Here is a 23,976-nt window from a genome sequence, read left to right on the forward strand (position 1 = left end):
GCTTCCTAGGTGGACCCCAACAAAACCTTTATTGCACAAGTGCCTAGAGGCCTCTAGTCTAGATAATATTCACATCTTAATGAATGTCTTCATAGTTTCATTGCAGAGTGACAGCTCCTGAAACTAAAAAGATTAAGGAAGGACCACAGGAGTTTGCTGGATTTGGAATTCCCAGTGGCATTCCTACAGCTTGTTAAACTTTGCAGTATTTCTATGACTTGTCTGTGCTCTCAAAGCACTGGATAAAGTTTTTCTTCATATTGTGTTGTCTTTACATAGTGGATTTGGGGACCACCATCAAGCAGGACTAGTTTTCATTCCTTGGAGGATGAGAGGAACTGGCCTGCAACTGGGATTCCTGTAGGGCACTTTCTCTAAGGATAAATAATGCTGTTTCAATCCACTTCAGCAATGGTTTGCAGGTGGATTTTGCCACTTAGAATAGAAACAGAATAATAGAGTTGGAAGGGACCTCCTGGGTCATCTAGTCCAGCCTAAGGGAGTTGTTCTTTAGCTCCTGGGGGGGGGGGGATGAGGCAGTGTGTGGCAAAGACTGTTGTGCTGGTCTCTAGACCAAGCTGGGCAGCTGAGTTTGTAGCAGCAGAAAAGAACAAGAGTCCACCTTAAAGAGTAGCGAAATTTGTGTCAGATTTTGTGACTCACCACTCACTTCTTCAGATATAGCTAGAACATGTCCATCTGTCCTTATATCACGAGGTGGGAGTAAATAGGGTCACTTCCAAGGAAATAGATCAAGATGGATCGTAGCTTTAGTCTGTGGGCAGCAGCAGCAAAGAGCCAGAGTCCAGGGGCAACTGAAAGACTAACAACAAAAGACTAAGTCCCAGCACCCTTCAAATAGATCAAGATGGGTAGCTGTTCTTTTTATCCCTGCTGTTCGCTCCCAGGAGGAGTCTCAAAGCAGCTGCACCTTCTTTCCACAACAGACATCCTGGGCGGTAGGTCAGGCTGAGAGAGCTCTGGGAGAGCTCTAGGAGAACTGAAGAGGCTCAGAGGCTGGCTGCATCTGTGTGATCCAAGCTGGTTCCCCCTATTAGAAACCCCTGCTCTGAAACATGACACCAAACTGTGTGTTCTGTTAGCAGCAGGAAAACTGCCAGAGTCTTGGAGCACCTTAAAGACTAGCAACATTTTTGGCAGGGGAGGAACTTTTGCGATTCAGAAAGATCAAGATGGGTAGTTGGGGAGAAGAGAAGATAAAAAGAATCGGCTTTTATACCCTGCTCTTTACCAGGAGGAGTCTCCAAGCAGCTTCCAATCGCCTTCCTCTCCCCACAACAGGCACCCTGTGAGGGAGGTGAGGCTGAGAGAGCCCTGATATGACTTAAGAAGAAGAAGAGTTGGTTCTTATATGCTGCTTTTCTGTACCTGAAGGAGTCTCAAAGTGGCTTATAATCTCCTTCCCTTTCCTCTCCCCACAACAGACACCCTGTGAGGGAGGGGAGGCTGGGAGAGCACTAAGATTACTGAAGAAGAAGAAGAAGAAGAAGAAGAGTTGGTTCTTATATGCCACTTTTCTCTACCCGAAGGAGTCTCAAAGGGGCTTACATTTGCCTTCCCCTTCCTCTCCCCACAACAGACACACTGGAAGAAGAAGAAGAGTTGGTTCTTATATGCCACTTTTCTCTACCCAAAGGAGTCTCAAAGTGGCTTCCAGTCGCCTTCCCTTTCCTCTCCCCACAACAGACACCCTTTGAGGGAGGCGAGGCTGAGAGAGCCCTGAGATTACTGAAGAAGAAGAAGAGTTGGTTCTTATATGCCGCTTTTCTCTACCCAAAGGAGTCTCAAAGTGGCTTCCAGTCGCCTTCCCTTTCCTCTCCCCACAACAGACACCCTTTGAGGGAGGCGAGGCTGAGAGAGCCCTGAGATTACTGAAGAAGAAGAGTTGGTTCTTATATGCCGCTTTTCTCTACCCAAAGGAGTCTCAAAGTGGCTTCCAGTCGCCTTCCCTTTCCTCTCCCCACAACAGACACCCTTTGAGGGAGGCGAGGCTGAGAGAGCCCTGAGATTACTGAAGAAGAAGAAGAGTTGGTTCTTATATGCCGCTTTTCTCTACCCAAAGGAGTCTCAAAGTGGCTTCCAGTCGCCTTCCCTTTCCTCTCCCCACAACAGACACCCTTTGAGGGAGGCGAGGCTGAGAGAGCCCTGAGATTACTGAAGAAGAAGAAGAGTTGGTTCTTATATGCCGCTTTTCTCTACCCAAAGGAGTCTCAAAGTGGCTTACAGTCGCCTTCCCTTTCCTCTCCCCACAACAGACACCCTTTGAGGGAGGTGAGGCTGAGAGAGCCCTGAGATTACTGAAGAAGAAGAAGAGTTGGTTCTTATATGCCGCTTTTCTCTACCCAAAGGAGTCTCAAAGCAGCTTACAGTCGCCTTCCCTTTCCTCTCCCCACAACAGACACCCTGTGAGGGAGGGGAGGCTGAGAGAGCCCTGATATTACTGAAGAAGAGGAGGAGTTGGTTCTTATATGCCGCTTTTCTCTACCCAAAGGAGTCTCAAAGTGGCTTCCAGTCGCCTTCCCTTTCCTCTCCCCACAACAGACACCCTTTGAGGGAGGCGAGGCTGAGAGAGCCCTGAGATTACTGAAGAAGAAGAAGAGTTGGTTCTTATATGCCGCTTTTCTCTACCCAAAGGAGTCTCAAAGTGGCTTCCAGTCGCCTTCCCTTTCCTCTCCCCACAACAGACACCCTGTGAGGGAGGCGAGGCTGAGAGAGCCCTGAGATTACTGAAGAAGAAGAAGAGTTGGTTCTTATATGCCGCTTTTCTCTACCCAAAGGAGTCTCAAAGTGGCTTACAGTCGCCTTCCCTTTCCTCTCCCCACAACAGACACCCTTTGAGGGAGGTGAGGCTGAGAGAGCCCTGAGATTACTGAAGAAGAAGAAGAGTTGGTTCTTATATGCCGCTTTTCTCTACCCAAAGGAGTCTCAAAGTGGCTTCCTGTCACCTTCCCTTTCCTCGCCCCACAACAGACACCCTTTGAGGGAGGCGAGGCTGAGAGAGCCCTGAGATTACTGAAGAAGAAGAAGAGTTGGTTCTTATATGCCGCTTTTCTCTACCCAAAGGAGTCTCAAAGTGGCTTCCAGTCGCCTTCCCTTTCCTCTCCCCACAACAGACACCCTTTGAGGGAGGCGAGGCTGAGAGAGCCCTGAGATTACTGAAGAAGAAGAAGAGTTGGTTCTTATATGCCGCTTTTCTCTACCCGAAGGAGGCTCAAAGCGGCTTACAGTCGCCTTCCCTTTCCTCTCCCCACAACAGACACCCTGTGAGGGAGGCGAGGCTGAGAGAGCCCTGAGAGAACTGGGACTGGCACGAAGCCCGGCTCTGCACTCTCTTAATCCCTGCCTACCCGAAGCGGGCTCTGTGTCATGCCAGCCTGCCAGCAGCCGCAGCAGTGAAGGGATCCAGGCCCCGCTGCCCGTGGGCGAAAGCGACGCGCCCCCTCCCAGGGCGGCTCCGTCCGAGGCCCGAGCGGGCGGCGGTTTCCGGGGCGACGGGCGGGCGGTCCGGGAGCGATGCGCCCATGGCCTCGGAGGAGGCGTCGTGGGCGGCGGGGCTGGGGCGCAACGGGTCGTGGGCCGAGGGCGGCGTGGGCGGCGTGGGGGGCTCGGGGCCGGGCGTGGCCGCGGGGGGGCGCGGGGCGGCGCGGTGGGCGTTGGCGGCGGGGCTGGCGGGGCTGGGCGCGCTGTCGGCGCTGGGCAACGGCGGGCTGCTGTGGGCGCTGGGGCGGCGTCGGGCGCTGCGCACGGTGAGCAACGCGTTCGTGGCGTCGCTGGCGCTGTCGGCGCTGCTGGGCGCGCTGCTGGGCCCGCCGCCCGCCCTGGCCGCGCTGCTCGTGGGCCGCCCGCTGCTGGGCCCGCGCCTCTGCCTCGCCAGCGCCGCCCTGCAGGCCGCCCTCGGCGCCGCCGCCGCCCTCAGCGCCGCCCTGCTGGCCGTCGAGCGCCACGCCGCCCTCGCCCGACGCCCCCCGCGGCCCCTGCGCGCCCGCCACGCCGCCCGCCTCCTCGCCGCCGCCTGGCTCGCCGCCCTGGCCGCCGCCGCGCCCTGCTACCTGCTGGCCCCGCAGCCGCCCCGCGCCCCCCGCCACTGCTGGCACGCCCGGCCCTGCGGGGCAGGCTCGCCCTCCGCCTCGGCCCTGGCCGGCCCCTACGCCGCCGCCCTCCTGCTGGCCGGCTACCTGCTGCCCTTCGCCCTCATGGGCGCCTGCCACGCCCGCCTCTGCCAGGCCGCCCGCCGGGACAAGGGCCGCGTCGGGCCCCGACGCCGACCCCGCCAGGCCGAGAGCCGCCGCCGCTCGGCCACCACCGTCCTGCTGCTCATCGTGGCCCTGCTCTGCGGATGGGGGCCCTACTGCCTGCTGGGCCTGGCCGCCGCCGCCGGGCGACCGGCCTCCTCGCCCACCGCCGACGCCCTGGCCGGCTGGGCCGCCTGGGCCAACGGGGCCCTGCACCCGCTCATCTACGCCGCCCGCAACCCCCACCTGGCCGCCCTCTTCCGGCGACGGAGGGGCCGGCGGACCCCGGACCCCCCCGCCGAAACCAAGGCCCGGGGACGGGCCGAGCGCTACGCCAGCCGGGGTGGCGTGGGGGTTGCCGACGGCACCCCGGGCTCCCCCGAGCCGGTGGGGGGCAGCGAGGCCGGCGTGTGGGCCTGCAAGAACCCGGCCCTGCTCTTTTGCCGAGACGGGCCGCCGGCCAACAGCCTTCCCGAGGTCAAGCCGGAGACGGCGGATACCAGTCTCTGAAATGGGGCCACGGCCTGGATCGGAGAGCGGGAGCCGGGAGCCTGGGGTGAGGAGGAGGGGTCCTGAACCTCATCCGCGTGAGATAGCGAGGAGCCAGCAATTCCGCGCACATGGCGACACAAGAAGGACAGCGCCAATTTTGCCGGCCCACCTGAATCCTGGATTGTTGGCGTCTTTTGGCTCTTTCATTTCATCAGGCGGTGGGCTGGGTGATTCGAGGCCTGCCCATCGGGCAAAGGGATCAAAGCGAGGAGAAAAGCAGGCTCCGATTTGGCTGTTCACAGACTCCTCTGTTTGGCTTTTCGGTTTGAAGGACCATAACACAACAGGGGGCTGGAAGACCCTTTCCGGACAATTGGACAGCTCCCGGTTTTCTTGCCACAGGTTCCCTAAGAGATGTTCCTGTGGTCACCTGGGGTGCACACGTCTCGTGTACAAGCCACTGTGATAGCATATTGCAAGCAAGGTGAAACCTTCTTCTTTCGAAAGCCATTTGTGTGCCATAGGCTGTGAATGTGAATGTAAGGAATGCTGATTTAGGCCTGCCGTTTGGCAAGCCCAGATACAGACCCAAGATGGAGGAGCCTCCTTGTCCCTTGGAGAGGGTACCCTTTGCAAGGGAGATGAGATTGCAGGGAGAACTGGTGCTGAAAGCTTGTGAAATGGTGCCCAGGAGCACCCAGCAACCCTCACTCAGCAGTAGGGATGTCACAGGCACTGTACAATTGGTGCCCCCAGTCAAAAGAGCCAGCATGGTGCAGTGGTTAAGAGCAGCAAACTCTAATCTGGAGAACCAAGTTTGATTCCCCATTCTTCCACATGCAGTCAGCTGGATGGCAGCTGGGCACAGTCCTAGAATAATAGAATCATAGAACAATAGAGTTGGAAGGGACCTCCTGGGTCATCTAGTCTAACCCCCTGGACTGTGCAGGACAGTCACATCCCAATCGCTCATCCACTGTCACCTGCCACCCCCTTGAGCCTTCACAGAATCAGCCTCTCCGTCAGATGGCTCTCCAACCTCTGTTTAAAAATCTCCAAAGATGGAGAATCCACCACCTCCCGAGGAAGCCTGTTCCACTGAGGAACTGCTCTAACTGTCAGGAACTTCTTCCGGATGTTAGAGCTGTTAGAGCTGTTCTCACAGAGCAGTTCTTTCTGAACTCTCAGCTCCACCTACCTCACAGGGTGTCTGTCATGGGGAGAGGAAGGGAAGGCCATTGTAAGCCACTTTGAAACTCCTTCAGGTAGGGAAAAGCGGGGTACAAAAAGAAAGAGCTCTTCTTCTTTTACTGAGAATTAAACTTTGTCATGCATTTCAGTCACTGTGAGCCAGCCTTTCATAGTGGTCAGAGTGTCAGACTACAACTGGGAGACCCAGGGTCTAGTCTCCATTTCTCCCCATGGAACCTTGCTGGGCGACCCTGGGCCAGTAACATTCTCAGCCTCACCCACCTCACAGGGTGTCTGTTGTGGGGAGAGGAAAGGGAAGGAGAATGTTAGCCGCTTTGAGACTCCTTCGGGTAGAGAAAAGCGGCATATAAGAACCACTCTTCTTCTTCTTCAGTAATCTCAGGGCTCTCTCAGCCTCACCCACCCCACAGGGTGTCTGTTGTGGGGAGAGGAAAGGGAAGGCGACTGTAAGCCGCTTTGAGACTCCTCCGGGTAGAGAAAAGCAGCATATAAGAACCAACTCCTCTTCTTCTTAAAAGTCTCTGCCTTGGCTCTAAATCAGCCCTTTTTCAACGTTTAGAGGAACCCCTGAAATATTTTTTTAGGTTTTGAGGAGTCCTGGAAGTGCTGTTAGTTGGCCACGCCTCCCTGCCACACCCCCCAGAAATGACACATCACCACCTGTGTTATCAGGCAGGCTGGAGGAGGACGAGGGGGGATATAAAGATAAGAGGTGGCTTAAGATGGGAGTAGGCATGCAGGCTTCACCCTCTCTCAGGTGCAGAAACCACGAAAGATGGGGAGCTTGTCACCAAGTCCATTAAGGCAGGAGAGGAAAGGCTGCGGACCCCTTTGTGAGTTGCCCTGGGGGTCTTCAGATCCCAGGTTCAGAATCCAAGCTCTAAATAGATAGACCCTTAACAGCAACAACGAAAAATCAGGACTAACAGAACAGAATGCTTTCAGCCGTAGTAAAGGACAAACCAATTCTCTAGAGAGGTTTCTCTCCCCTCCTGTTTTTTTTCTCCCCTTTCTTTTTTTTTTTGCACAAAGGAAATCTTTTAGCCGGCGTCTGTAGACACGGCTCTTGCTGCAGCTATAAATCTGGCGCATGCCCCAATGCGCTTCAGAATACTCTTGGTGATGCAAGAGGCCGTTGCACCCGTACCGCTACTGCGTTGCTTTCAGTGTTTTTGAATAGGCAGTCCCACGTCTCCGGCTTGAGTTTTTTTCTAAGTGCTGCTCAGCCTTGGGATGGGGTTCGATCAGCGACCAGCAAAGGTGAATGCCCTTTGCATGGGACATGTGCCAAAAGGATACCCGCGGGCTTGAAATCCACTCCTGCTCAAAGAACTAACTGCATCGTACCACACTGTGAAAAACTGTAGGCCTTTCCACACGCTCTTTTGTTTTTGGTGCGAGTCTTCAGTTTAGTTATGATGTGCGGAAGTGCATTTATGTGACTATCTCGAAACCAGGAAGATCTTTGAGACGCACACCTGTGTTATGTGCATGGGGAGAGACTGCTCCGAAATGCTGCCTCCTTTATTTGCGTGGAGAGGGAGTCTTGACCAAGGATCTTTGTATGCGGGTTGGTGGCACAGTGCATGGTATTAATATGTTTAGGACCAGGGGGGTTGCGCAAATCTCATGCTGCGAGAACGTCATTTGAGTGTGGAGGGTTCAGGTCCATGCAGATGTTCAGTTATGTACTTGACGTTGCTTTCCTTTAGCCAAAGAAATCTGGGGAGGTAGTTCTTGGGTTGAGAATGGCATTGGGTTGGACTAGATGACCCATGAGGTCCCTTCCAACGTTAGGATTCTATGATCCTATGCTTTTTGTTCGTTTTGTGAGAAGCCACCGCATTGTGTTGAATATGGCAATCCAAGGTCCTTGGAGAAAAGTGGGATACTGTTGGGGGGAGGGGCGGGATTCGAACTCAGGTCCCGGCAGTCCTTGTAGGGCATCATTCAAAACACTCCACTGCAGGTCTTGACAGAAATAAAAAGTATCTGCCATGGATGTGCACCGGCATTCTGGCATGTGAAGTTTCCTTGTCTCAGGAGGATCTCAGTAGGTTTTCCTGCAAGGGGGACGGACCCTGCTTAGGGCTGTATCCCCATGGTTGGTTCTGCTGAAAGGACCCTGTAAGCGCTAGATCTGCCCAGTGCAACCACGCAGCCCTCCCAATTCGGCCTTAACACGCCTGACAAGGGACAGAACAGAGAGGCAGGGACACGGTCATGCTGAGGGCGTCATGCTGCAGGGCCGCTTGGGGGCATTACAGAAGGCAACTCTTTGCCCCATCTCAGACCCACAGTCTCAGGAGAGTCCTGCTGGATGAGACCCATGGCCCTTCCAGTCTAGATTCCTGTCTCATACAGCAGCCAATAAGTCCTCTCAGAGCTGTCCTGTCAGGGCTCTCTCAGCCCCACCTACCTCACAGGGGGTCTGTTGTGTGGGGGAGGAAGGGAACACGATGGTAAGCTACTCTGTGACTCCTTCATGCAGTCAAAAGCGGGGTATAAAAAAACAACTCTTCTTCGTTTCAACTTTCTTCACCCTGCGTCCCTTTTGTCAGCAGAAGCAGTACTCCAAGAATATCTCTTACCAGGAGGGGAGAGGACCCCAGTGTTGTGTGACCATAGAGACTCAGAACATTCCTAGAGTGTCATGAAATGCTTTGCCATCACTTCCTGTTACATATCAGGAAGTTTGCCACAGCATCACAGTCCCTGTACCCCAATGTTCCTGGGGGAATCCTACCCTAAATTGAGGCAAATATCGGCCAGGAAAGCCCACAACAGGCTGGTATCCGCATTCAGGGCCAAATTTAAGAGTGTTGCCAAATCTGTGATTGGAATTCAAAGCAGGATCTGGCCTGAGGGTAGATCATGTGCTTGGTTTGGCCACTGCCAAGACTAGGTTGTGCAGAGTTCTTGCTCCATTTTCTTTTTCTGGAAGGGAAGCAAATAATCTCCTGATGTGAAATGGTTTTGTGTACCACTCAGAAACATATCTTTGTTTCCTGAACACACGCAGGACTGTCCAGTCAACAGAGTCCGACTTGGTTCTGTCCTCCTTTCTCCTTCTGTTATTTGTGACCTTGGTGAAAGTTGATGTCACTCATCTTGTAAGAGAAGGAATAAACTCCCTCTTCTGCCAGAGACCCAACCCTCGCCTTGTCTTACTGCTTCAGCGCGTCCTGGTTCAAACCCTCCCCTAGATCAGCCATTCTGAGCAGGGAGCGAGGGGCTGGCACATTTGAAGGGGGGCACAGCCTGGAAAAAGTGAGAAGGGGAGCCCAGAGGATATACGGGGGGCCCGGTAACTGAATGAGAGCCAATTTGGTGTAGTGGTTAGGAGTGCGGACTTCTAATCTGGTGAGCCGGGTTCGATTCTGCACTCCCCCACAGGCAGCCAGCTGGATGACCTTGGGCTCCCCACGGCACTGATAAAGCTGTTCTGACCGAGCAGGTATATCAGGGCTCTCTCAGCCTCACCCACCCCACAGGGTGTCTGTTGTGGGGAGAGGAATGGGAAGGCGACTGTAAACCGCTTTGAGACACCTTCGGGGAGAGAAAAGGGGCATATAAGAACCAACTCTTCTTCTTCAGTAATCTCAGGGCTCTCTCAGCCTCACCTCCCTCACAGGGAGTCTGTTGCAGGGAGAGGAAAGGGAAGCTGAATGTAAGCCTCTTTGAGACTCCTTCGGGGAGAGAAAAGCGGCACATAAGAACCAACTCTTCTTCTTCTTCAGTAATCTCAGGGCTCTCTCAGGCTCACCTCCCTCATAGGGTGTTTGTTGTGGGGAGAGGAAGGGGGAAGGTGAATGTAAGCCGTGTTGAGACTCCTTCGGGTAGAGAAAAGCAGCATATAAGAGCTAACTCCTCTTCTTCTCCTCCTCCTCCGATGGAATCCCCTTTTTGTCATGTATGATATTAACTGCAAGAACATTCAACGATGGCCAAGTGACAGGAAAAGTCAACATGTTATCAGTTCCTTTGGGTGGGCTTGAATTAGTGCATTCAAGAAAAAAAGTGTACACACATGGTCCTCAGGGTTGCATGTTCTGTCTCACATGTAGACAAACTGGAATGTGTTCAGAGAGCAACAAAGACGGTGAGGGGTTTGGAGACCAAGATGTAGGAGAAAAGGTTGGGGGAGCTGCAGAGGAGATGACTGAGAGGGGATTTAAAAGGGTGCCATGTAGAGGATGGAGCACAGTTGTTCTCTCTTGCCCCAGATAGAAGGAGTAGATCAAATGGGATGAAATTAATCCAAAAGGAAGTTCCATCTAAACATAGAATCATAGAATCATAGAGTTGCTCCATCCTCCACATGGCAGCCTTTTAAATACTTGAATATGGTTATCAGATCCCCTCTCAGTCATCTCCTCTCCAGGCTAAACATTAGACCACTGCTGACTCATGTTCAATATATGGTCTACTAAGACTCCTAGATCCTTTTCACACATGCTACTGCCAAGTCTCCCCCATCTTATATTGGTTTATTTGGTTCTTGACAGATCGGTTCCTCAGTGGAACAGGCTTCCTTGGGAGGTGGTGGGTTCTCCATCTTTGGAGATTTTTAAGCAGAGGCTGGATAGCCATCTGACAGAGAGGCTGATTCTGTGAAGGTTCAAGGGAGTGGCAGGTGACAGTGGGCGAGTGGGGGTTGGACTAGATGACCCAGGATGGCCCTTCCATCTCTATGATTCTAAATTCCATCTAAACATCCAGAAGAAGTTCCTGACAGTTAGAGCAGTTTCTCAATGGAACAGGCTTCCTCGGGAGGTGGTGGGTTCTCCCTCCCCCCATCGCAGACACCCTGTGAGGTAAGTGAGGCTGAAAAAGCTCTAGGAGAACTGTGACTGGCCCAAGGTCACCCAGCTGGCTGCCTGTGGAGGAGCGGGGAATCAAGTCCAGTTCTGATTAGGGTCTGCAGCTCTTGTCCACAACACCACGCTGGCTCTCCATTTGGGGTAAGGGCCTTCAAGCCACAGCGGAGCAGGTGATCCCCAGGGGAAGGGGGTTTGTGGCAAAAGAAAGCAGGCAGCTTGCCACTGCCTGCCTTTGTCACAACCCTGGACTTCCTAGGGGGTCTCCCATCCAAGGACTAAGCAGGGCTATCTGCTCAGATTCCCATATCAAGAGATTGGGCTAGCCTGAGCTGTCCAGGTCAGGGCATTGGAAGGGGACCTGTAGACATACAGGCTGTGCAAAACGGTCCTTAACATGAACACTGCCGGGCTGATCATGGGAAGAAATGACACCAACTCTGCCCTGTGTATGTCACAAACCCCCACAAGCTATAAATTTGAATTGTGGATCCCTTAAACCCAGTTTTATCTGTTCTGCATCTTCTTCTATGATAACCTTTCTCAACTTTTATTTAACCATTGAGAAGACCCTGAAACATTCTTCAGGCTTTGAGAAACCCCAGAAGTGGCACCATCGTGCCGAATATGGTTGGGAAGCAGAGCTGTGGACACGTCCACCTGTGGCTCCTCCCCTTCCCACCCCCCCCAGGTCCCTCATTGGCCAGTTTGGGAGGGGGGTGGTGGTTCAACATGACCATGCCCTCTAGCGTTTTCATGGCAGACTCAATACGGGGTGGTTTGCCAGTGCCTTCCCCAGTCATTACCCTTTACCCCCCAGCAAACAAGCTGGGTACTCATTTTACCGACCTCGGAAGGATGGAAGGCTGAGTCTACCTTGAGCCGGCTGCTGGGATCGAACTCCCAGCCTCATGGGCAGAGCTTTCAGATTGCATGTCTGCTGCCTTTCCACTCTGCGCCACAAGTGACTCTTATACAATCATATCCCCCAATAAATGTTTAGCAATTAAAAAAAAATACAGAAAACAAATTCACTCCCACCCAATCAGGAAACCCTTCCAGATGTCAAGAAACCCCAGGCTCATCAAGAAACCCAGTTTGAGAAAGCCTTTGCTATAAAGTACCTTACACCTCAACTGCTCGGAAGCTACTAAACCTAAGAGCTGCTATTCAGCAAGTGTATAAAGAACAGAAATTCAACTTGCTCCTCTGACCTCCAGGGGGCACTGTTGGGTACCTTTTGCTCCATGTGGCGAGAGGCAGCGCACTTGCACGTACAATTTTGTTTAAATCGGTCTTTTAAAAAGACCTTCTCAAAATCTTCCCAGGAATTTCAACCAGCACAGGGCTCTCCTGAGAAATTAAAGGAAGTGGTGGAGGAAATCCCCTCATATTTTTTTTTTCTGTAACAAATATATTCTTCCTTGAGATGCTTTTTGAACATAATAAGTCTTTCGGCAATGGCCCCAGAGCCCACAGCCATCTGACATGAGTTTTATGAATGTGGATGAGATAGATGTTGACTATACTGTGCCTGGCCAGGAAGATTTCTCCTCAGAGCAACTAGGCCTTAAAGGTCACCTCATTCCTACCTTAGTTCCACTTCCCAGCAAACTAAGGGGGGGACTGGGGATCCAAGTGAGAGTTCTCACGCAGAGGGGAGTGTAGGAATCATTCCCCCTGTATGTGTGAAACAGGCCAGTTTTCCAGGGCTGATGGCAGGAGCTTCGCTGGTCTGATCCAGCACAGAACTTATCCTTTTATCCACTTGGACCCTGTTGAAAATGGCTGACGGACAGATATCTCTGCCTCTTACTCCAACACAAACTCCGAGTGGGAGGCACCTAGAACAGGATGAAGGGAAATGATGTCTCAGCAGGAAGGGGGGAGCAGAATCTGTAAAAAAAAAAAAAAGCACCCCCCCTCAACTAGAAGCGACAACCAGCAGGATCCGACCCAAAGGTACCATGCTGTAAAGACGATGACCTCCATAGGGACACACCCAATAGGGTGACTGCAACAGATGGCTAAATATGCGCATTAAAATTAGGCAGTGTTTTTAACTGGCTTTAAAATCTGGATTTTGCGTGTGTGTGTTAAGTGATGTTAAGCCGCCGCCGACTTGCAGCGAATCGAGGTCCTCCCAAATGTCCTCTTGTTAACAGCCTTGCTCAGGTCTTGCAATCTCTGGGCCAATGGCTACCTTCATTGATGCTGTCTGTCTTGGCCAGGGGTAGTCAAACTGCGGCCCTCCAGATGTCCATGGACTACAATTCCCAGGAGCCCCCTGCCAGCGTTCGCTGGCAGGGGGCTCCTGGGAATTGTAATCCATGGACATCTGGAGGGCCACAGTTTGACTACCCCTGCTGCAGACAGAAGCTTAGAGTAGCCTTACAAGAAAGATGTAAATCAGCACGCCTACCAAGCTAGTGCTGCATGCATGACTCTGATAGCGAGTAGTTACAGAAGCATTCCCATGCAGAGTGCAAGCTTGATTTAAGGCATCGCTGGAAAGAACGTAGTGTGGGAACAGCTTGCATCTTACCCGAGATATCGTGCCTCCACTCCTTGCTTCTGAGCCTCCTGACAACCCAGACTGGTAACCGTGACCCTGATCTTGGATTCTCCTTGCTGACATATCGTTTTCATGGTTCTGATTCTCGGCTTGCTCTCTGGACTTGCCTGGCTATGGTAGCCCTTTGGTTTTTTGACTTATGGCTTGTTCAAGACCCTCCTATCAGACAGTCCTTTCAGCGCAGCTGTGTGGCTATAGGAACTCCGGTTCCAGTCAGGATCTGTACCCAGCAGCCGTTCCAGGTCAAGGCCTCTCTTCTGACCCACCTCTGTGCTGTGCTGGCATCACACCCCATCCACAAGCACACTAGTCATCTAATGAGGATCCAGAGCGTTGGCATTTAGGCCCCGCTTTTCACTACCCAAAGGAGCCCCAAAACAGCTTCCAAACACCTTCCCTTCCTCTCCCTGGGAGGTAGGTGGGGCTGAGAGCTCTGCCAGGACCGCCCTGTAAAAAAACAGCACTATCAGGGCTGTGATGAGCCCAAGGTCTCCCAGCTGGCTGCATGTGGGGGAGCGGGGAATCAAACCCGGTTTGCCAGATTAGAATCCGCTGCTCTTAACCACTACCCCAAGCTGGCTCTTCCTACACCAAGTGACACATCCCTACACTCCAGAACCTTTTTGAGCCCCTTCCATAGTTTCTTCTGGTTGCTGAAGCAAAGTCCCATAAATCCCTTTGCTGGAATATCCCTGTGCCCCCTCCCCGACAGGTTCCGGATACGGAGACCGAGTGCCCTTGCAGTTCGAAGCCTGTTCAGGTTGGTATGGTCACTCCTAGAGGAGACTTGTGATTTGCATCCTTGCTAAGACTTGCATATTCACTTGCTAGGAGTGTGTGTGTGGGGGGGTGGGGGTGGTTCTCTATATAGTATCTTTTGATTATTGTCATCTGTTTGAAAGCATCTCAGGAGTGACCTGAGTTGCCGTGTCTTACACATTCTTGATTCTGGAACATAAACTGAAGAGGCTAAGATCGGACCTCTCTCCCTGTGGCAGTGAGGAGACCAGCATTAGACTGGCCTGGTTCCCCAGATTGTTCCATCCTATGCCCAATTATCCATCTGCTCCCTTCTGCCCATCCAGTGGGCCTGTGTGGGAATAATTTTATTCAATCGCCATCATTGTGAGCGAATCACTGTTTATGGGGTTTTTAATGGGGAATTTTAATGGGGTTTAATGTATTGATTTGTATTGAAATATTGTGAACCGCCGTGAGCCGGTTTCTGAGAGTGGTGGTCATACAAATCGAATTAATATAATAATAATAATTAACAAAGATGGTGAGGGGTTTGGAGACCAAGACATATGAAGAAAGGTTGGGGGAGCTTGGTCTGTTTAGCCTGGAGAGGAGACGACTGAGAGAGGATCTGATAACCATCTTCAATGATTTAAAAGGCTGCCATATAGAGGATGGAGCAGAATTGCTCTCTCTTGCCCCGGAGGGACGGACCAGATCCCATGGGATGAAATTATTTCTAAAGAAATTCCGTCTCAACCTCCGGAAGAAGTTCCTGACAGTTAGAGCGGTTCCTCATTGGAACAGGCTTCCTCGGGAGGTGGTGGGTTCTCCATCTTTGGAGGTTTTTCAACAGAGGCTAGAGAGCCATCTGACGGAGAGGCTGATTCTGTGAAGGTTCATCAATTGGGTGGCAGGTGACAGTAGATGAGCGACAGGGATGTGAGTGTCCTGCACAGTGCAGGGGGTTGGACTAGATGACCCAGGAGGTCCTTTCCAACTCTATTATTCTATGATTCTAATAATAATAATAATAATAATAATAGTAAGTAGTAGTAGTAGTAGTCATTGTCGTCGTCCTGAATTTGCCTGTTTTTCTGGGGACTCGACTGCAGTACATGACAACTTGTGTATGTTTTAATTTGTTAGCTGCCTTCATGGCCCCCCTGAGAACAGCAAGGTCGGGTATAAATTCTGTCGAATAAGGACATGGCAGACTCACAATGCAATGTACACCTTTCACATGGGTGGAGATATTTTCCGTGGACTTCCACACTAGCCACTGTGATCCACGCGACGGTCACCTCCAAACTAGATTTCTGTCACTCGCTCTACGTTGGCCTGCCCTAATCCTTGACCCGGATGTTGCAGCTGTTACAAAATGCAGCTGTGAGGGTCCTCATTGGAACATCATGGAGGGCTCGTATCTAGCCTCTGCTGAGGCAGCTGCATTAGTTGCCAGTGGTGTTCTTGATCAAGTTTAAGGTTTTGCAGTCTGGGTACAGTGTACTTGAGGGATTGCCTACCTCCCTATGCCCCTAGCAGGGCATTATGCTCTGTGAATCTAAACAGGCGACTGGTCCCTGGCCCCAGAGAGGTCCGCCTGACCTGGTGGAATGAGCTCCCGGATAACCTGAGGGCCCTGATGGAGCTTTCACAGATAGAGCTCTTGGACCAGGAATTTGGTAGAAGCTGGGTGGCATAACATCGATTGCCCCCCCTCCCCGAACAACCCCACCTATGGTGGGAGCTGGTGTTTCCAGCCACTGCATGGCAGGGGGGTGGTTATTTGTTGTTTTATTTTAACTGGTTCATTTTTAATTGTATTTTTATTGTTGTGAACTGTCCTGAGTCGGCTGGCCGGGAGTGGCGGGATACAAATCTAATAAAATTAAAAAAAGGAGTTTTTCTGCATGATGGACCATACCGCCCCCTGGCGGCAAGTTTAAAAGTCATATTTGCCACAATCCAATAAGACCATGCATGCGTCTGTATTATTTACACACTTTATTGCATATTGCCATCTTTCGTTTTTTTAAAAAAAATGTACAGCCTCATCACATACACAGCATGTCTTGCTAGCTAAAAACATCCTTGCACCTAAGAAACCACTTAACTCTTTGCTACCACAAAGCTACATTAGTCTACTTCAGTTTACAAACTATCACGTGTCTTTATTTTTTTTTTTCCTTTTTCTTTTGGCATGAATTTTTAAAAAAAATTCTTCGAAATTACACACCCAGGAGAGACGAAGAGAGAGGGGATTTTTTTTTGTTTTGTTAAAAAAAGAGTGGCTACTTTGACTCAGCACCAGTCTAAATGTAGTTTGCGAGAAATGGCACATGGTATTTACCTGCACGCATTCCCACCCCACCCCACCCCGTTTAAAGGAAGAACACAAAAAGAAAGGGCAGGAGTAGCCTGATAAACAAGATCTGCTGTAAAGTAAGAATAGTCCTGGAAGAGAAAGAAAAGAAAGAAAAAAAGGCGAAAACCCGACACCTGGCTCCCCAATTTCAACATCTGTGCAGCTGGAATTCCCCGACATCTCCGGGAGACTGCTGTGACCCCACCAGCTGCAAAACTGAAGTAACCACACCTGTTAACACTTTTAATACTTTTCCTCTTTTTTTGTACAGCGCGAACCCAGTGCCGTACAGGTTGGTTCTTAATGCATTGAAGCACCAGAAGGCTTTTTGGATAAAGCTTCTGCGACATGCTATGGTGATGTCTCAGGCTTATGGACTGGAATGCACTGCAAGCCATAACCTTGGGATTGCTGTCAAGCTGATTCTGAAGGGAAGAGAGTTGACCTCTGCCCCTCAAAAAGCCAATGACTTGATTCACACATGGCCTCTTTTAGCGTTTAATATTTATAATATGCGTTTGCCTTTCCGTGTGTCGGACTGGGCAGGACTGTGATTTAAGTGTTTTTCTCGAGTTCACCGCCGTTATCTGAACAGAATTACCTCCTGTTTCTTCGTTTGCAATGGTACAGTTAGAATGACTGTGGGAGGGTGGTGTTCTGAAACCTCCTCTGCTACTCCCCAGCTGTACAATTAAGGCTTGTCAATTTCAACACCGAGACCACGTCCCCCCCTCCGTGGAGAGGGATTGCGTGGTTCGGTTTTCCCACAAGGCCATGGATTTCCATGACCTTCGCTGCAAGAAGTAATCTTGCACGTGGGGTAGGGGGAGGAGGAAACCCGTTCCAAACCACACAAAGCTCTGTTTGTTGCGGTAAAAATAATCTGCCTGAACTGAGTGCGATTCTGGATGGCACCCTCAGGAGATCAGAAATACAGGTCCAGCAGTCTCTATCTCCACCTGGAAGAATGCAAGGTGGTACCATATACCTTGCTGGGTCATGTGGCCCTTGTAAACAGGTTCCAGGGGAACAAGTAAGGGTGGGATTGTCTTGGAAGAACAAGGGACCCGCCTTCTTCCAGGACACATTCTACTGATGCGGTTGTGCGTCAGAAATGGCCGGTGTGTGCATGCCACCCTATGCCTCTTGAGGTACGCGGCAGGAAATGTCCCCTGACCACTCCTGAGAGATGAACACCCGTTCTTCTGTCATTATTCTAGTTTCCAAATCCAAAACATGCTTTTGCTTTGCCGTTTTTTTAAAAAAAAATATCTCCAAACCGTTAAATGCCAGTTATTGGATCGTCCAAACTAGTTTTCAGAAAGAAAGAAAAAAAAAAGCCAGTCCCTTGAATTGTAATCCGACCAAATTTCTTCCAGCTATAAATAATAATCAAACATTTTTAAAATAGAGGCACTTTAGTTAAAGAAGTTACCGATCGACAACGTTTCCAACTTTTATCGCAAAAGTGCTGTCTTTGTACGTTAGGTAAGGTTCACAGCGGTTCGGAGAATCGGCTTTTGCATTCTTACTGCTTTGCAAGCTATTTGAAGAGTCATCTGCACATGTGGAACATCCAAAAGTTGAAGAGAAGCTAAAGTTGTAAAAAAAAGAAACACACACACTTATATGCACAATCTCTCTTTGGGCTTTTCCACATCCTGATTTTCCTTGCTTGTAAATTCCTGTTTCATCACAGTTTTTCCCCCTGTTCAGCACATGTTCAGCTCCCTCCAGTGGCCAATTCAATATCACACCAGTTTGTACCCAGCATTCCTCCCTGCAGATTTTAGTTGCTGCTTTTTATTCCAGGCATAAACCTGTGTGTTATTGAACTGACCATTAGAGGGAGCCAAAACACAAGCAGAACAGAAAAAACCCTCCAAAGAAACAGGAACTTAGAAGTGAGGGAAACGGGAATGCGGAAAAGCCATTGACAGCTCTCTACAAAGTGATTTTCACAGTTTTCACGCTGCACCGGGATCGGTAAAGCCCTGTGCCAAGAATTGTATCCTGTACACACCTTTATAGAAAACTGCATGTTTTGCCGTTTGGTACATGAGCGGAAAAAGATCATCTAAAGACCTTGCCAGTCAATATCCTTTACAAGACGAGCAGATTTCAAAAAAAACCACTAGTGCAACAGGGATCAACTTAAAACCTCCACAGGAAAGGAAAACACACACACATACACACAGTATCCCCATCACATCTCAGATCACAATGTTGGTAATATAAAAAAAAATCACTTAAAGAGAAAACCCACAAATAAATAAAAGCAAAACAAACAAAAGTAACAGTCTATATTCTCTATAATTTAAGAATATCAAGCCGTGCTGTAGTATTGGCATTAAAAAAAAAGGTTCCCAATTATTAATTTTTTTGTATTACTATTTTTTAAATTATTAATTACTCCCTGAGTAATCTGGGCTTAGTAGAATTTTGGATCGACATCTTTTACAGGTAGTTCTGCTCACAGACTTGCAAGACAAAATATGAACAGCGAAACACGTCCCCCCCCCACTCAAGAAACAAACAAAACAAAACAAAACAATAAAAAGTGTTTTGGCCTTTTTGTTGTTGTTGTCTCTGCTACTTTCACATGATAAATTAAAGTCCTCAAAAACGTCAACTGAAGCTGGCCCTCTTTTCAAAGCTCCCTTTTGCAAGGAACCAGCCTCTGAGCTTCTTTTCCTTCAAGATCCCAGGAGGACTCCGGAACTCTTTCAAGATCTGGGAATCCGGGACTCTTTCAAGATCCCAGGATGATCCCATGTGCCAACCCCTCCCCTCCAGCGGTCCGTAGCACTGTGGTTCATCGGGGAGCGAGCCACATCAGAGGACACGCCCACTATGCTGGGGTCCTCTTAAGAACCATTTTGGAGCAGTCCCCCCTGCCCCATACACTATAGTGACTTTAACACAGAGGTAGTCAAACTGTGGCCCTCCAGATGACCATGGACTACAATTCCCATGAGCCTCATGGGAACTGTAGTCCATGGACATCTGGAGGGCCGCAGTTTGACAACTCCTTCTTTAACAAGTCAGTCTCTCTGAAGAGAAGTAAACACAGGGTGCATTGCCAATGCAGACTTAAAACACTGGCATGCCCCTGTAGCCACGTCTCGAATGGATGAGGAAGGACCTTCTGGATCGTGCCACCGGTGTCTCCGGGAGCCGGCTGGCCTCAGGGAAAAAGGGCGACAGAAGCGGCCCAGATACAGAATCAATTTATAGAGAATGCCGTTTGTCCTAAGGATGGGAAACAGATCTTAAAACATGGAGCTCTTTGCCTTATAATTAAAAAAAAAAGCACAAAACGCCCGTCCCCAACTCAGGCCAGACAATGAGCAAACGCTCAGAGATGTCCCATCACAGCAAGAAGAACGTCTTCCAGGTCAGTTTTTTGTCAGCAGGCATATGAGGATTCTGGAAGAGAGATGCGCCTCGTTCGAATCCGACGACAGAAAAGGCAATCCGTCGAGATGGGTGGGGGTGGGTGGGGGTTACAGAGAATGGGGCAGCCTGCACAGTCACCAGGGGGAAGGGGGGTTAAAATTCAAGTTTTGAACAACAGAAAATAATTACTTCGATTCTTACCGGCCACGAGGAAGGCGTTTCTAACGGACTTGAAGCCGCCCCGCAGCTGCAATTGGAACAGCGCTCTCTCGGCTTCTCCCGACCAAGGCTCATACATACGGTTTTCTTTTTTCTCCTACCCTACCCTCTTTAAATTTCCCTACTCTCCCCCCCACTCCCAATCCCTTTTGCAGATTTGCAAGATTCAAACCAGAGAAGACGCCGGGACTTCGGCGTAAGAGGCTTTCCCAGCGTTCCTTCCCTTTAGACGGCAACACGAGGTCCCGATTCAGCTCAGGACTGGGGCGTTTGAAACGCCGGATCCTCCTCTCCCTTCCCATGCAGTTTTAACAATCATTCCAGGGAATTTGGGGGTTGGGGATCTGCGGGGAGGAGATAAGGGTGCCATAACTGTGATGTGAGTCAGACTCCTCCACGCATGCTGGCCGTTAAAAGGGGGAAGGGAACACAGCTCTAGAACACCATAAACGGGATTTCCATCACCTTGTCTGCTTCCCCCGTTAGAAGCGTTGCTAATTCCCAGCAGGAATGGTTTTTGACCTTCTCTTTCTTAAAAGTTTGTGCTTGGACAGCGGAGAAGCTACTACTTGGAAACACCTCCTTGGGTGAAGGAAAGGAAAGGGGATGCTGGCGTAGGCAGCAGGGTTCTTGTGCGTGTTCCTTCGTGCAGAGAGACACCCTCCCCCCTCCACGAACCGGCGCAGTTCCCGTCCCTCTGCCCGCCCCACCAGACACGGTTCCCGGCACCCTCGCACACACGCTCCCACAAGCACACGCACGCAAAAAATGAGAACGGAGGAAGAGCCGGTCCGCTCGAGCGGCGAGGCAGGCAAACGAGGGCCGTTTCCGCACAGCTGCTCGACGGCGTTCTGCTCCGATGCTCGTTCTCTCCCAGCCCGGAAGGAACTCAGAAGTTGAGCTTGGTGACGGGCCGCTCGCGGCTGCCGTCGGCCAGCTGGTTGGTGATGCGCTTACGGTTGCGCTTCAGTTTGGAAAGGTCTTTGTCAAAGACTTCGCCGGACCGCAGGGCGGAGACGAGGTCGTCGAACTCCCCGCCTTCCTCGCTGTTCTCTTTTGCCTTCCGGGCCTTGCGTTCCCGCTCGCGCTGCTCTTTGAGCTGGGTGGGAAGGAGAAGAAGGACAAAGGGGCCTTAGAAAGGAGTCATAAGGCCGCCGAAACTAGTGGATCTCTGGCACCTCAAATCCAAAAACAAGAGGAACACACAGAAATAGTATAAGGAATATACTGTAGGATTTCCACACTCCCCCCCAACACACACACACACGCACCTGTGTCTCCATGCGTGCCCGACGCTCTTCTTCTTCCTTCCTCTTCCTCATGTTTTCATTCTCTTGTTTGGCTTCTGTCACAGCTTGAAGGAACTGGTCAAAAATCCCAAAGAACTCGTCGGGCTGCGTTTTCCCTGGTTCTTCCCCAAAATGCTTCACGGCTTTGGTGAACTGGAAGAAGGAAAGCAAGGTGAAGGACAGGAGAACGGAAGAAGATCAGACCAGTGGTCCATCTAGTCCAGCATCCTGCCTCAGACGGTGGCCAGGCGGTGGGTCAACAACAGGGCAGGGAGGCCGAGGCCTTCCCAAACAACTATGGGACTCACAACTCTTCACTAAAACTTGACACCATCTGGCTACACCCCGCATTGAAAAGATCTCCCCACGACAGATTCCAAAAAACCAGCTCAAAGGATGATGTACTAGATTTAGACCGAATTCGATTTCCACTTTGATTTCGGGCGCTTTAAATTTTCCTTCTGCAACATACATGATTGATCCAAAGTGAACCTACCTTTCCCCCCAGATATCTGGAAGTGGATATAACCCTCGATATTTGAAAAGCCAGCATCAGTGTGTGCATATCTTTGCTTTTTTTTCGAATTAACTCACTGCTCTGTGCCTTGCAGCAAAGCAGCCCTGACTGGCTAGGGTGCCAGTTCAAAGACTTCCTGCTTGTAAGGCTTCCCTTAAAGTGACTGTGCTCCAGAAGCCCTAACTTCTCCCAGCTGAAATTTGCCTCTTGTTATTTCCCTCTCCTCTGTTGTCTCCAATCCTCTCCTCCTCCCTCCCTTGTTCAAGAAAAGAAAGAGATTCCTGCTGCGCTTGGCTCCCCTTCCCGCTCTGAGCTTTCCCAATCGAGTGCAGAACACTTTTCTGTTTCAATGGGGGGGGGGGGGAATAGAGGAAGACCCGAGTTCAAATCGATCTGAATTCAGCAGGATCCACAACAGGAGAAACAAAGTAAGTGCAGAATCAGCCCAGGTCCAGAACAGCTCTGTGGCAGCAAGGTAGGCGCTTGCACAGATAACACTGTTATTTGGGGGAAGGGAACTTAAACACGCTGATTTTTTTTTATTTTTAAAAGATATCAGATAGTTCTGCAAACCGTAGAGAGCCCTCAAGGCTGCAGGAAAATCTGTTTAGAGTCACATCGTGGCCCCAATCGGTGGATTTAGATATCCGCAGCTGGGGGTTCCAAATCGCCTAGATACGCTGATGCCTGCTTTCTAACTATACAACAAGCAAAGCAGAGACCTTGCAGGCTAAGACCTTCCCAAAGCCGAACCGGCACTGCCGGCATGTTGAAAATTCCTCTCGGAAGTCGCACCTCCGCTTCTGTTTAACAGCCTTTCTTATTTAGTGCCCTGTCCCTGCCCTTTATTAACTCAGGAGCCATAAAAAAAAACTAATGAAACCGCCATATTGCAGCCCAGAAGGCATAAAAAACGCACCGAAGGCCCGGATAGGGAGAAATTCGCACTTTCCTCTTCTCTTTGAAGACCTGCTCTTCGTATGTTATTTATTGCTGCCACATGTGTCCGTATTGGAACCAAATGGGCAGTGAGGCCTTTAAAAAAAATCCTTCCTAATCCCCCCCCCCTTCTATTTTCTAAGGGGAGAAATGGCATTTCTGAAAGCAGGAAGTTGTTAAAAAGACAGCTGTGTGCAGAGGGGAGGAAAAATGCAAGCCGGATTCCGGCTAAAATCCAAGAGGATACCTGGGAAATAACCCCGAGTTCCTGTGAAAAGGCAAACAGCCCCCCCCCCTGCTTCCAAAGCTGTCAGCTGATTTCCTAAAACTATCTGCTTTTATCCCACCCTCGTGGACCGTTTTTGGCACCAGGTAAGACCAGATTTAGAGACCAGGCAGACGAGTGTCTTGTAGGGATATGCAAAATCTACCCTGTGCGAGATTGAGCAGGATATAAAGGGTAACCTGCAGGGGGTATCAGAAGAGACGCGTGTTCAGCATAGTTAGGATAAGAACTTCTGGATGGTTTTCCAATTCTCTCCCTCCAGTGTCTTGATTGGCTCAACAGACTTCCTGCTTTTTGAGCACGCTTCCTCCCTGCTTGCCTCCAGAACAGCGGATCAGAAGAATGACTGCAGACAACTAGATAGCGAGGTAGTTAGGTCTCATCTCTCTGTTTCTTTGCATAGTCGTTTCTCTTTCGAATAAAAACTGCTTTTACTCTTTAAGCGGCCTGGTGCCCCGATCTCTGCATAAACCACCTCCCTAAGAGACTTTGACCTTGTGAGATATCTCACGGAGAGCCAGGCACCCGTCTGTGTAAACCGCCTTCTCTCAGCCTCAGTTTCACCAGCTGTCAAAGGGGCCTCATTTATTTATTTATTTATTTTTACTTATTTATTAAAGATATATTTATTGACCACTGCTCTCGGTCCAGCTGGCTTGCAGCGATTTACAACTGTAAACACAAAAACAATAAAATTCTCACCTTCCCGTAAAAAACCCTGGTCCCGCCCCCAACAGACTCAATGGACCCTTCGACCCAAAGCTCAGGGAAGGTCTGCAGAGGAGGGACCCAGCAGACCCAAGATTGCCTTGGCCTCAATCAAACGCCTGGCGGAAGAGCTCCGTCTTGCCTGCCCTGCGGAACTGTGA

At 50.5% G+C, this 23,976-nt stretch overlaps 2 protein-coding genes across 4 annotated transcripts in view; one reads left to right on the forward strand and one right to left on the reverse strand.

The window, feature by feature from the left end:
• The first annotated feature begins 3,542 nt into the window (after positions 1-3,542).
• On the forward strand, positions 3,543-9,473 carry GPR135 (G protein-coupled receptor 135). The gene has a single exon (XM_077319111.1). The coding sequence runs from the start codon at positions 3,543-3,545 to the stop codon at positions 4,761-4,763; it is 1,221 nt and encodes a 406-aa protein (XP_077175226.1). The 3' UTR covers positions 4,764-9,473.
• Positions 9,474-16,082: 6,609 nt separating this feature from the next.
• DAAM1 (dishevelled associated activator of morphogenesis 1) overlaps positions 16,083-23,976 on the reverse strand; it is a 193,397-nt gene continuing 185,503 nt past the window's right edge. For all 3 annotated transcript variants that reach the window (XM_077323960.1, XM_077323963.1, XM_077323961.1), the window contains 2 exons: positions 21,348-21,518; positions 16,083-21,175 (listed from right to left, as the gene is read on the reverse strand). In XM_077323960.1, coding sequence (XP_077180075.1) covers positions 20,966-21,175; positions 21,348-21,518 — 381 coding nt within the window. In that variant the 3' untranslated portion in view covers positions 16,083-20,965. The remainder of the gene's footprint in view (positions 21,176-21,347; positions 21,519-23,976) is intronic.

This window comes from Paroedura picta, chromosome 2 (genome assembly GCF_049243985.1).
Source record: "Paroedura picta isolate Pp20150507F chromosome 2, Ppicta_v3.0, whole genome shotgun sequence".
NCBI lineage: Eukaryota > Metazoa > Chordata > Lepidosauria > Squamata > Gekkonidae > Paroedura > Paroedura picta.

Coding starts and splice junctions, on each gene's coding strand:
- GPR135 (XM_077319111.1), top strand. CDS start 3,543: ATGGCCTCGGAGGAGGCGTCGTGGGCGGCGGGGCTGGGGCGCAACGGG.